Raw genomic sequence first — 13,010 nt, forward strand, 5'->3', positions numbered from 1 at the left:
TCCGTTGCGTTACATCTCTCATCGATTTGCCTGCCGTGATCATCCAACCCGCCGATCAACAGTATCCACGCTGAGCGATATCTTGGTACCACTTCGGATTGGCCACTCACTGCAACACTCACAGCAGAGTGTCATCGTGAACGGCCCTTTCGAGTTCATAGTTACATGCATGGATAGGGGAGACTGCGTGTACAGTATCGGATAGCTTTCGCGGCGGAAAACCAGAAATTTTTGGAAGTGCTTTCGAAATTGTTGAGAACGCGAAGCTAGCAAAACGCCGTAGTTTTGTATTCCCCCGAAAATAGAGCTGCCAATGCTGAGCTCTTACTTTGGACTCTTGAGCAATAGTTGCTGTGCATGGTCTGGAGTCTAGTCTGAGCGGGGCTTACTGTGGACCGTCATGCAGCCAGGGTACGCCCAGCTACGCGGTAGCGAGGCGGATGCAGGCGGGGAAGTGGAGGCTGAAGAGGAAGACAAGCGACCTGTTGCCGGGGATAGCAGCTACGATTCGTTGTGGGATGACGTTGACGGTAGCAATGCACTGGAAGAGCTGAAGTCACCACGAGACCACGACGCGCACTCTCTCATTGACGTGCTGTCCAGCCAGCTCCAGAACCGGGAGATCCCGCAGTATCTGGACGAGTTCGAGGTCGTGATCCCCGACGCTGAGGTCGTGGTCGGATCGGTGCCTATTGAGGAGGTGCAGCAGCGAGAGCAGCAGGTGGAGGAGGCGAAGCTCCGTCAGGCCGAACTGGAGAGCGCCCTCTATCGTCAGCGCGAGATTCATTTGGCCAAGCAAGAAGCGCTGGCTCGTGAGCGATTGTTGCAGGAAGCTCGACGAAGACATGCTGAGCTGGTGCTGAAAGACCGCCAAGCTGCTGAAGCCATGCAGCTACGCGCGCGGAGAATTGGGCACGTGTTCCAGCAGGCTGAGACCCATTTGAAGGACACTTTGAAGAAACAAGAGGCGCGGGTCGAGCAGATTTATGGGTCGTTGATGCCCTCGCGCGTCCCGCAGAGTCGAAAGAGGTACCGAGTGGAGTGGGCTCGGATACCGCTGGCTATCCGCGTGAGGGGCAGGATGCTGAACGCCGTGAAAGATAAGCTGCCGCATGGTCAGTACGTTATGGTGGCGACTTTGTATGATCGTTTGGGCGGTCATGCGCTACACTGGACGAATTGGGACCCAGAAGTATCTCCGGCAGCAGAGACAACCAGTGATAGTAATCCATCGAGTACTCACAGGGGTCGTCCTAACTTCACGCGGCCATTCCATCACCGCGGCCGCTTCTACAATACTGAAGTCGTCGTGAACCAAGACATGTTCGTGGTTTGTCCGCCAGAAGTGGAGCTGCGACCAGGGAACACCATCATCTTTGAGCTTTTCCTGCTCTCTCAGTCGACCGCAGCGGCTTACGCTGGCAATAATGTGATGTCGATGCCTAAAAGGAGGCGACGGGGAGGGGGTCAGCTCCTAAATCAAACTATGGCGATGCAGACCGACCACGTCGTAGCCTGGGGGGCCTTACCACTCACGACACCCGAGTTTCAGGTCGTGCAGGGGAAGTTCAAGCTGCCACTACTGCGCGGAGAAATGGATCACACGATGGACAAGTACCAAGACATGGAAAAAATGTACCGGCACGACTTGTCCTCGTGGCTCTGCAATTTCTACCTCCAAGTGTACCATCTCCCCAAGCCTCCTGCTGCCTTGCTGCACCGGTCACCTCGGAATCGAGGCACAGATGATGATTACTTTGATGCGGAGATTGATGAGCGCGGTGGTCTGCTACGACTAATGCTGCCAGAGGTGGAAAACAGTCACCAAAGGTATATGCGTAAGATGTCGACGCAGCCGAGTGACTCTGGTCAGACTATTCGGAAGCGGTCGCAGTCTTCCGCTCGTCAACGGAGTAATGGCGAGCTAAGTACCGATAGAACACTGCTGGAGAGTGGCAAAGAATCTCATGTAAAGGGCAATTCCAAGCATCATGGCGGTGCAGCAGTGAAGCCGTACTCGTCAGCGTCGACATTGTTGGTGGACGAGGAGGAGGCCACAACTACCAAGAAAAAGAGAGCCAAGCCGCCCCCGCGAATTTTGTCCTCAACGCGGTGGCGGTGGAAGCGATGGCTCTCTAGCTTCGGTCAAACCAAGAAGACTCGGGTCTACGTACGTGGTGTTTTTTTTTCTCCTTTACACTGTCCTCGACACTTACTAACATGATGAAATTGACAGTCAGGCGACGCAGTGGCGATGCAGCAAAACCGCAGCCATCCTCATAAAATGATTCCAGTTGAGGAGGAATCTCAAGAACAAAACGAGCGTGAACAACTGCTATCAGACCAAGGCAGCAGCCGAAAGTTGAGTCTTGACAGGCCGCAAGTCGCAGAACATTTTGCCGGTGGCAATGAAGATTTGGGAGTCGTCGAAGACGAGGACGATGCGGCTTTGGTTGGACGACACCGACAGCTAGACGTGGAGAATTACACGTTTTCAGTGAACGCCGCTGCTTCGATGGAGACCGCTCGCCATCAGCGATTCCACGCACGACGGAAAATGCACTACCTGAAGCACGAGCTGCTGGTTGACCTGGGCTTTACGAACTGGCACACGCTGGAATTCTGGCGGCTCGTAGCCATGTTGATGTTTGCCTGCTGGATCCGGTTGTACGTCCACTACTTGACGCAGTGGCTCTTTTTGCGAGGCAACCGTGTCCCTGTGTACGACTTCCAGCCACGCTGGACGACGTGCATTGTCAAGTATACTTGGCAGACTGTGGCCACGCACATCGAAATTGGGTTGCTCTCGTTGGGGGTGCTAGGAAACACGATGATGTTCGTTTTCCTATCTGGGGCTGCAGCTGTAGGCCAGCGCTACGTAGGAGACCTACCAGCGTTTGGCTCCAACTTCGTCGCTTGCGCAGGGATTGCTACAGTACTGGATCCGTTCCTGGTGCTTATAGTCGACATGCTTTCGCACCACTACGGCTGCTCGCAGCTTAGTGAGTGTGCTGTGTCTTTGACAGCCTCTGGCTGTACCTGCGTCACCGGCGACTGGTTCAAGCTCTATGTGCGCTTCCAGGCTCAGGAAGGCAGTGGCCTCGTCGGTATTTTCATTGTCCTCATCCTGTACGTTGCGCTCACGTGTCTGTCGCTTGTGGGGCTGTACATCTACCTGCTCTACATCCACATGAACGGCCGGATGCTCGACGTCTACCGCCGCGTCCACGGCCACGAAGACTCGTTCTTCGTGCCTCATGACGCAGAGATATCGCTCCAGGAGCTGCAGACAGTGTGCGCGCAAGCCACACGCTGGAAAGGTCCGCGCGGCACGCAGCGCAAGGTGTTCGTCCACGAATACGCACTCTCAGACCCGCTGGACCCGCTGTTCCGCGAGACCAACACGCACATTGCCGTGTACAACGTCGAGCTCGACGGGAGTCGGGAACTGCACCGCCACTTCCTCAAGATGCCGGACGGAGCAGTTCTAGAGCTGTTCGGCGAGCTAGGCGCCAGCACTGATGGCAACTGGAAGAGTGACGCTCCGCAGGGAGCTGCATCACTTGCGTTGCTGCACAACATCCTCCAGGACGTACAGCGAGACGACAACTCCTCTTCGATGACCAGTGCGGCGATTTTTGAAGGGCTGTAATAAACTCGCGTTTCGACAGGAACATGATGACACAACGCAAAACTGCAACTGCAACTTGACACATGGCTACATTTTCGGCCTCTTCCCACCGGTATACCGGTCCATCAAACCGGTATGTGTCAATATTACCCAATCAGCGACGAGTTGACCTCGCCGCAGTTCCTGGCGCCCACCCACAGCAATAATGGCGCGAGGTGCGCGCGGCGTGACGTGCCGCGAGTGCGGCTGCCTCAACTTCAGCTCGGAGCACGACGTGTGCGACACGTGCCGCTCCAAGTCGCTGGCCTTCCGCCCCACGGCGCGGCGCGTGGCCGGCTCCACCGCAGCGCCCAACGGCGGCGCCTCAAACGGTGGCAGACGCCATGAGGACGCGCACTCGCACTCGCACTCGAAGAAGCGGAAGCTCGAGGACACGAAGAATACCTCCAACAAGAGGCACGCGGAAGACAAACCCAAGCCCGCGCCGCCCGCCCCAGCAGCCAAAGCCAAGACGCAGCAGCCGGACGTCATCGACCTCATCTCGGACGGCGACGACGACGAGGACGACGTGGTGGTGCAGAAGGTCGTGCAGCAGAGTCTGGAGAGCCACAAGCAGGAGGAGTCCGACAGGTGCAAGCAGGAGGAGGAGCGGCGCAGGAGGCAGCTACAGGAGGAGAAGCGCGCGCCCCTGCAGAGCCGCGTCATGCCCTCGGTCACGTTCGTGGCCAGCGACTTCCCCACGATGGAAGCGGGCGCGTTGATGAGGAAGCGCGCGGCCGAGAGGGTCCACGCGCAGTCGCAACCGACGGGGGGAGCAGCGACGGCGACGACGGCGAAGACCGCGCAGACTTCGGCGTCGCAACCGACGCCAGTAGTGGCTAGAAATGCGACGGAGAAGGAGGTACATCCGAAGCCTGTGGAGCCAAGACCACCGTCTGCTGTTGTTGTGGTGGAGGAGAAGAAGAAGGAGGAGGAGGGAAAGGAGAAGACGGAGGAGAAGAAGCAGGGACAGGCGCAGAAGAAAGATCACGTTGAGGATGCTCGGACGGACCCGGCAGCGACAAAAAGTGGTGTGCAGAGTGCTACCTCGTCGGCTTTGAGAGAGCCGAATCAGGTGGAAGAGGAAGAAGCTGAGAGCGAAGACCAAGACCCGTTCTTCCAGTCCCGGGTGCTGGATTCCGTCGAGTTCCAAGCGTCAGACTTCGTCACTGTGTTTGATGGATTGGCGGTGGCGCGACGAAGTCACCCTCCGACTTCACAGTCTGCGGCTGCAACAGCTCCCAACGCAGCAGCTTCAACGACGACGGGATCGGCGGCAGCCGCGATACCGGCGAGAACTATGGCAAACGGCGGAACCCGACCGGCCCAAGCCTCAACAGCCGCTAGGCCAGTGGTGCCGTTTACGACCGTACCAACATCTTTCAGCCCCGGCACGAGGAACGCCCCGGAGGCAAAACCTGCCACTGCTCCCGTCAACACGACTCCGCAATCTGCAGCGCCGCCGGCCCCCGCAGCGACGTCGGTCACAGCAACGCCTGAAAAATCTAGTGCTGCACCCGCATCTGCGACTACAACACCAGCGCCAAAACCACCTGCAGCGTCGAAGCAAACATCAACTCAGGCACCGTCGAGTTCAGCGCAGGCTAGCTCAGCGTCAAGCAGGACAGCAGCAACGGCGACAACTGTAGCAGGGACGTCGAAAGCAGCGGTTCCGTCAGCAGTACCGTCACCTTCTCCACCAACATCGGTTCCAGCGGCATCGAAACCTTCTGCATCTGTTGCGGCTACGGTGAAAACGACAGTTACGACAACAGCAACAGCTTCTAACGCAACGTCATCTACGCCAACTACTACCAGTATTGCTCCCCCGACTCAAGCATGTTCAGCCCCAACGGCAAATTCAGGGCAGGCTCAATCGAATGACAGTGCCAACGTGTTGTTACCGAAGAAAAAGCATCCAGACGCGGTTCAAAGCGCGGCAGAAAAGCAGCAGCACTCGGAATCACCAGCAACAGGAAATGAGGCTTCGGCTGATGCTGACGGGGTTGAATTTGTCAAGGTTTCTGCACCACTGTTTGAAGTTGTTCGAGATGTTCCTGTTGAGCCCCCCGTGCTTGGATACTGCAGTCCAGATTTTTTGGCGTTTATGCGTGAGTGTGGCGGTGAAGAGGTTGATGAAGAGGACGACCCTGAAGAAGTGAGCAGATCACAGTTGAAACTCCTGAACATCGTGGACTTGACGAATCTGAGTGACTCGGAAGACATGGATAGTGATTCTGAATCCCCAGCGCCAACTCCCCGCGCAGGTGCAGCTGGCGTAGCAGGGCAGAATATGTTACCTACTAATGGCCAAGTTGGAGGGCCAGGCCAACCCACGGCCGCTGCGACTGCACTTGTATCCGGAAAGGGAACGTGGTACCTCCCGACACTCGATAGCGAGCGTAAACGGGCAAAACCGGAGAAGGTTATGTGTGAGCTGTGCGAGGAAAGTGGCGTGCCGTCCAGGTTAATCCGCTGCCCTACGTGCACAAAGTATTATCACAAGAAGTGTGCGAAGGAGAACGGAGACGAGAATATCTGCTGGAACTGTGAGCTTGGCTCGATGATTGACGATAGCGAGCTGGATGCAGAACACGACAAGCACGACAGTGAATATCTAGCGTATTTAAGAGCTATACGACGCGCTTCATCGCCTGCTGATGGCGAAGGCGAGGAAGAAGAGGAGGAAGAAGAAGATGAAGAGGAGGAGGAGGAAGAAGAGGAGGGCGGCGAGAATCAACGGGACGGAGACGAAGGCGCACCAGGCGGTGAAAATGGTGAGGGGGCTTCTACTGGAGAGGGTGACGCAGAAGGGAATATCGCTCAGAAGAACCCAGGTAAGACGCGGTGGATCGAGTTTATTGGAGGAGCCACAGCGGACATCGACGCATCTTTCCACGAAGTTACGAACCGTATCGCCGATGAGCTTCGTGACGAGGAGAAGAAGCAGCTGTACTCTCGCGGTTTCGTGTCACGGGAGGAGTTTGAGGCGCAGATGACGGAGGTGGAGGAGTACTACATCACGGAGGAAGCTCGGTTGCAACAACTGGAGCGCGAAAAAGCAATCGAAGCTAAGAAGGCGGCAGAAGCTAGAAAAGCTCAAGCCGCGGCAGAACAGGCTGCAGCAAGCGCCGCACCCAGCGGCGTCGTGCCGGCTGTCACTAATGCTAGTGCGACTGTTCCAGTACCAGCACCAACTGCAGCAGTCCAGACTAGCACCACCAATGCTACGTCTACGGCAAGCGCTGCTATGTCTTCGTCTGTCAACGCGGCTTCTTCTACGTCGACGATAACCGCCGCGGTGAGCGTCGGTACACCCAGCAACGCACCCACAGCTCCAGGAACAACCTCGGCGGCACCGTCAGCACTACCAGTAGCGCAGCCAGCAGCCCCTCCAGCCACTCAAGGCCCAGCATCCGTTGCGTCATTCATGGCAGCACCGACCGTAGCATTTGCCGCCGCGTTCAAGGCCGCGTTTACGCGACAAGCGGCCGCTGGCGCACCGCCTCGACCCCCGCAGCCTTAATGGCAGAGTTATTAGTCGTCGAGTTAGTCGTCGAGTCAACATTAAATCTATGTCGTGGGTATCGAGCACCTTCCGACTCGGAATCCGAGATGCAAGACGTGTGCAATGCAACTTCAACGAAGCCACTTACCACGTCGGTACACTGTACCACATGTCACTCTAATGAGGTACAAGTCACTCTTCTACCAGTCGTCCTCAAAGCGCGCCAAACGAACAAAGCGAGCCGGAGCCAAGCCGGGAGCCTCTCAACGGGAAGCGCTCGGTGTCCGCGTCGCGCCTCCAGCCCCTCCATCCCGCTCATCTACAGGCAGCATGGTGGAGGTGCGTCTCAGCTCCGTTTCCAGCCCTCGCGCGCTCCTTAATGCGCTCTAGAACGCGAGTTATGAGTCGCTAGAGCGTCCCTAGATCTTAAAACTGACCTTTTGCCTGTAATTTCCCCCTCTCAAACAGCAGAAGAAGGGCGCCAAGCAGGCCTCGATCTCCGCCTTCTTCTCACCCAAGAAGGCGGGCGAGAACGACGTGGAAGCCGAGATCAAGAGCTTCGCAGCCAAGCGGCCGCGAGTCGCGTCGCCTGCTGCTAAAACGGAGGCCGAAGCGGCCAACTCCACGGAGGAAGGAGCTAAAAAGGAGGAGAGTGGCAAGCCCAAGAGGAAGTACAAGCCCAGAGCTAAAACGCCTGCTAAAGCCAAGGCCAAGGGGAAGACCAAGGCGTCGCCCAAACCCAAGAAGAAGAAGAACCAAGCGCGCTTCATTTCTCCGCACGCTGTGGTTGATGACGAAGAGGACGAGGACGATCTCGATGACGACGAGGACGTGTTCAACACGCCCGAGGCAAAGCGGGCTCGTGCCGAGCTTGAGGCCGGCGGGGAGACGGTCCCTGCTGGAGCCCCCATCTCGGGCGATGCCATCGTCAACGAGGAGGACATTGTGGATGTTTGTGAAGCTGACGATGCAGCCGCAAAAGAAAAAGAAGAAAAAGAGCAAGAAAAGGAGAATGGAGACATTGAGGCAGCAGTTGAGGAGAGTGCTGCGACTGAAGAGGCTGTCGTTGATCTGACCGCAGCGTCTACGTCGGCCGATGAAGCGGCGGATAAATCTGCTGCGGAAAATGGAAAGAGCGAAAAGGAACAGGTTAAGGCGGTGATGGCGGTCAAGTCGCCCGCGTCACGAGGAAGGCCAGCTAAGACGCCAACCAAGCGGCAGCAAAAGATGAAAGAAAAGGCTGCTGCTGCAGAGGCGAAGGCTGCTCCTGTGGAGCCGTTGGATCCGAAGACTCAGGCGCGCGTGGACACATATAAGCTGAAGACCGAGGAGCTAACAAAGCAGTTCACGGAGTTGTTGAACTCGAAGCAGGACAGTGATGCAGTCATGCAGGATATTCTCGGTGCTGCGTTAGATTGCGGCTTGGACGTCACTGTCGACCAGGACAAAGCAAGGCAATCGTTAGCGGAGACGTGGCAAAAACTGCGTGACCACGCCAACTCCAGCAGTAATGCTTCAGACGCAGTCGTGTTTGAATTCCCCCATGAAGTGAAGTGTTTAATCGTCAAGGGCATTCAAGGTCGGACATCGAGTCTCTCTGTGGTGTCAGATGAGCTTTTGGCTTCATTCAAAAAGGAGATCGAAGCGGATGACGTAGATATGGAGGCGGACTCGTCTTCGCAGAACACTGGCAGCTCAGATTCTGTAGCAATTGAGAGGGCAGCATCTCTTGCGATGGAAATGGAGATTAAGAAACTGGCGGAACGCGTATTATACGGCGTGCGTCCCGCAAAGGCTAACATATTCGAAGACACAAGCGCAGACGCATTGTGGGTCTGGGAGGTTGGCAACCCGGAGAAGTTTTTCGTGGACGACGCACAGAAGACTATCAAACGCATGCGTAAGAATCGCAAGCGTCTTGGCCAGCAGTTAAGATCTCTGGCGAAGGTTGTGCAACTTCTGCATCAGAAGCCAGTAGATGAAGCCAAGGTGAGCGCCGAGGAGGCGAAGGTTGGAAAATTTGGGTTTGCTGTGGACGCTGAGGTTCAAAAGGTCAAGGACCGGGAAATGAAGGAGCTGGAGAAGCTTCAAGCAGCGGAGGAGAAGAAACGACATGAGCTGGAACGCAAACTGGCTAAAGATGAAGAGAAGAAGAAGCGCGAACGTGAAGAAGAGGAGAAGAAGGCGGAGTCATCCAAGCGGCAAAAACAGTTCGCGTCATTCTTTGTCAAGCCCAGCTCGGGATCAGATTCTGCTGCAGCGAATGGCGCTGGTACTAGCGCTTCCGCTATTGATGTGACTAGTGACCAGGATGCAGAAAGCATTAGCGGGCCATATGAAAGCAGAAGTGCGAAGATTAATCGCATGGATGCGGCCTTCAGTTTCTTGGGCTCTGGTGAGGACGCGGCATCTGGAGCGACTAGCGGATCTCCACAGTCAATCTTCTCGTCGTTTAAGGACAGGCGGAGTACAACCAATAACGAAGTAGTCCAGCGTTCTCCAGAAGGATGGAGTGCTCAGCGTTTCCGTGACCCGACACTTGGCGCCATGAAGCTGCTGCAGTTCTACGAGAACGTCCGACCAGCTTATTATGGCACCTACAGCACGCGAAGCCGCATCTTCCGCGGCGGACGGAGGCCGCTAGCACAGTATGCGAAGTTTGAATACTCCGTGGACAGTGATGATGAATGGGAAGAGGAGGAGCCCGGTGAGAGTTTGTCCGATGCCGACGACGACGCTGACGAGTCAGATGAGGACAATCTGGACTATGAAGACCAGTGGCTGGCTTATGAGGATGAGGTTGACTACATGGACGACGCGCCGGCAGACGATGATGAGCCGATGGATCGCGGCGAGCGACCTTCATCGCCAACGAAGCACAAACTGCCCTCGCAGCTTCAGAAGAAACGGGTGAAGGCTAAAGCTGTCAAGCCGGCGAAGCTGGAGCCTCAGATCGTTGGTCCGTTCTGGTGTAATCAGAGCAGCTCGGCCCCCTGTGCCGAAGATCACTTTGCCGGACTTGCTGGCGAGCTGTTGTGCGAGCCTCAATTCGAGTCGACCTTGATGCGAAAGGCCCGCGAGTATGAAGAGGAGCAGATGCGACTGGAAGCGTTGCGACAAGAGCAGCAGCGCAAGAAGGAACAGCAGCAAGAAGAGGAGAAAAAGAAGGCCGATGAGAAGAAGGCACAGGAGGCCAAGGAGAAGGCCGCAGCCGCACCCGCAGCCGCTTCAACTACGGATCCAGCCAAGCCTGCTGTCACCGCAAAGACAGCGCAACCGACAGAGAAGACCAAGCCTCCGAAGGCGAAGTCGCAGAAGGCCACACCCCAAAAGGCGAAGACACCGACGAAGCAGTCACCTGTACCTGCGAGCACAACCCCGGCCAAGGCGACGCCGGCGGCCGTGGTGGCCGCGACTCCGTCCCCAGCGAAGTCGGTGAAACCCATAGATTCTTTTTTCAAGAAAGTGGAGGGTCCTGTGCCAGTTCCACCGCAGCAACCACCACAGCCGCAGCAGCCTCAGCAGCAGGACGAGCAGAAGAAGCCCAAGGACGGCAGCGTTGAGGTGATTTCGGTGGATTAGCTGGATCCGCGGTATCGATATCCGACGCCCACCAGTATACGACACAAACACGATGATCTTTGAAAGTTACGAATATAACTCAACAATTCACTGCTGGTAGTGATGCTCTATCGATCGGGCATGCTCAATGCGCACGCGTTGTGGTGGTGCAGCCTGACCTGTACCAGTTTGGGGGTACAAGGTGCCCTTTTTGCCGACTTTTCGCACGTGTCTTTGTGGAACAAATCCCATGGTTTGCGCTTTTCTAATGCGTTTCTAAATGAAAAGACCCAAATACTGCCGATATTACATCACAGCGTTCCTTGCCAATGCAACGCGGTCGGACAGATCGCAAAAGCATACAATGCATACACAAAGTCATCGTCATCTTGGCATTGGATGCCGTGGTTATTGCGATGCAAACCTTACGTCAAAGGTATCAGATGTTGCCCATTTACCGACCCTAGTGTACTCCGCAAACATGTTAGTGAATTTCACAATACACTAACTCACCGTAAGTGCTGTTTGCAAACACGTTTGTATGTTTGCACTCTATCACTCGCGTTTAATTTAGTGGTTCCTAAAGAGAATTGGTACCGGTTGTCGAATTTATAGTCCGCGAATACGCACCACGATGTTGCCAGAGTAATTCGTATAAGGATATTATTATTGGTGTAGAGAAGAAGAACTTCTCGGTGGGTGCTACTAAATTGTGATATTTGTGAATTAGGAAAAATGCCACATCCGGCATCGCCACCTTGGAGGAGACCAGAAGAAGGCACAATATGATGTATCTGGGGAAGTAACACATCGAACCACTTATGCGGACGTTAGCAAGCTAATAGATAATCCAAGTGCCATATAGAAGGAAAAAAAAAGAAGTTCACGTTATTTGTGCTCGTGAATGGCGTCCCAACAAGTAACGTCTTTAGAGTGGAGTGAGTAGTTGCAAGTTGACGCAGCGCACGAGTTCAAATGAAGTCTTTATGAGCTCACAGTCCGAGTACACTACTCATTACTCAAAGTTCTGCGAAATGTACTCAAAAGTAAGGACGTCGGACCGTGAATTTGCGCATTTTGGGCTCGCTTTTCATCTGTCGCTGTGCCCAATTTCCACCAATTCTGGCGGTTGTGAACGCATTTCTATTTCTATACGCCTGTGTTAAAAACACGCGCATAGAAATAGAAACCCCCTCCTTTCGATCTCCACCGCTCAATCAATGGGCCCGCCCTCAGTTCGCTTTCCCCGCCCAAGCCGCCGCCAGCCAACCCCGACCGAATCAGCATGAGCCTCGTGACGCGCGTGTTCGCCCCCCTCCGCCCCGCGGCCCGCCTGGCCGCGCGCAGCTTCGCCTCCACGGGCGGCATCCCAGACGACCTCGAGCACGCCGTGGGCCGCGAGCGCCAGGAGCTGGAGGCCGCCGAGATCGGCGTGACGCAGTTCAACCGCGACCCGCTCGAGACGGAGGAGACGCAGGGCAACTCGAAGGACGACCCGATCCTCGTGCCGTCCTTCAACGACGTGCGCACCGTCGGCGTCGCGCACAACGACGCGTCGTACGTCTACTGGTTCAACATGGAGAAGGGCAAGGTGCACTACCTGCCGCAGATCGAGAAGTACTTTATGCTGTACAACCCGGAGGAACTCGCCAAGCTCGTCAAGGAGGTGGAGGCCAAGCAGCAGTAAACCGCCTTTTCATTGTTGGCAGATAAACCCCCAAGGTGGAAGGAAGCCCCAGGATGGATCTGACGTCCGGACTCCCCTCTCTTCCCACTCGCTGTCGCGTCGACTCCCTCGCCTCCCCTGGCCCTCCGCCCCTTTCAAGCGAGACTATTAGTCGCTTTGAGAGAGAAAGAGACAGAGCAGAAGAACGATGAAGATGCCGATGAAGAGGAAGGAAGAGAGAGGCAAAACTCTTGTGTGACAAATGAAAACCCCACAGAAAAATGATAACTATTTCGCCTCCATCATTCGTTCGACGTGGCGACTACGCACACTCCTTGCACTTCGTCTCCGTTCTGGTGGTGAGGCACGTGCTAGCTTTGAGCCGCTGTCTGCTCTGCCTGTAGGGCCGCTGGCTGTTGAGCGCGCGAAGGGGTGCCATCGTTGCCGAGTCACAGTTTGACGCGCGCAAGGATACGCAGCGTCGACGACGGCCACAGGTTTGTTCGGCTTTGTTCTGGGGAGGACGGCGGGCCATTCTGCTGTGCTCAATCCTGCTGGAGCACAGGCCGACGCCAGTCCTCGCGATGAGCTCCCAAGGTGATGTT

General features: G+C 55.9%; 5 protein-coding genes across 5 annotated transcripts; all 5 read left to right on the forward strand.

The window, feature by feature from the left end:
• Positions 1 to 400: 400 nt before the first annotated feature.
• On the forward strand, positions 401 to 2,224 carry PHYSODRAFT_516293 (hypothetical protein; the record flags this gene model as incomplete). Its single annotated transcript, XM_009534098.1, has 2 exons — positions 401 to 1,904; positions 1,962 to 2,224. The coding sequence occupies 2 exons, from the start codon at positions 401 to 403 to the stop codon at positions 2,222 to 2,224; spliced, it is 1,767 nt and encodes a 588-aa protein (XP_009532393.1).
• A 291-nt stretch (positions 2,225 to 2,515) lies between these two features.
• On the forward strand, positions 2,516 to 3,652 carry PHYSODRAFT_516500 (hypothetical protein; the record flags this gene model as incomplete). The annotated part of the gene is made up of 1 exon (XM_009534099.1): positions 2,516 to 3,652. One exon carries the CDS (start codon positions 2,516 to 2,518, stop codon positions 3,650 to 3,652), a length of 1,137 nt encoding a protein of 378 aa, XP_009532394.1.
• Positions 3,653 to 5,759: 2,107 nt separating this feature from the next.
• On the forward strand, positions 5,760 to 6,644 carry PHYSODRAFT_436950 (hypothetical protein; the record flags this gene model as incomplete). Its single annotated transcript, XM_009534100.1, has 2 exons — positions 5,760 to 5,948; positions 6,039 to 6,644. Coding segments are annotated over 2 exons (795 nt in total), but the record flags the coding sequence as incomplete, so codon positions are not given.
• Positions 6,645 to 7,646: 1,002 nt separating this feature from the next.
• On the forward strand, positions 7,647 to 10,760 carry PHYSODRAFT_516539 (hypothetical protein; the record flags this gene model as incomplete). The annotated part of the gene is made up of 2 exons (XM_009534101.1): positions 7,647 to 8,133; positions 8,209 to 10,760. Coding segments are annotated over 2 exons (3,039 nt in total), but the record flags the coding sequence as incomplete, so codon positions are not given.
• Positions 10,761 to 11,984: 1,224 nt separating this feature from the next.
• On the forward strand, positions 11,985 to 12,693 carry PHYSODRAFT_286921 (hypothetical protein). Its single transcript, XM_009534102.1, has one exon. It carries the CDS (start codon positions 12,025 to 12,027, stop codon positions 12,424 to 12,426), a length of 402 nt encoding a protein of 133 aa, XP_009532397.1. The 5' UTR covers positions 11,985 to 12,024; the 3' UTR covers positions 12,427 to 12,693.
• The last annotated feature ends 317 nt before the right edge of the window (positions 12,694 to 13,010 follow it).

The sequence above is a fragment of the Phytophthora sojae genome (genome assembly GCF_000149755.1).
Source record: "Phytophthora sojae unplaced genomic scaffold PHYSOscaffold_7, whole genome shotgun sequence".
NCBI lineage: Eukaryota > Oomycota > Peronosporomycetes > Peronosporales > Peronosporaceae > Phytophthora > Phytophthora sojae.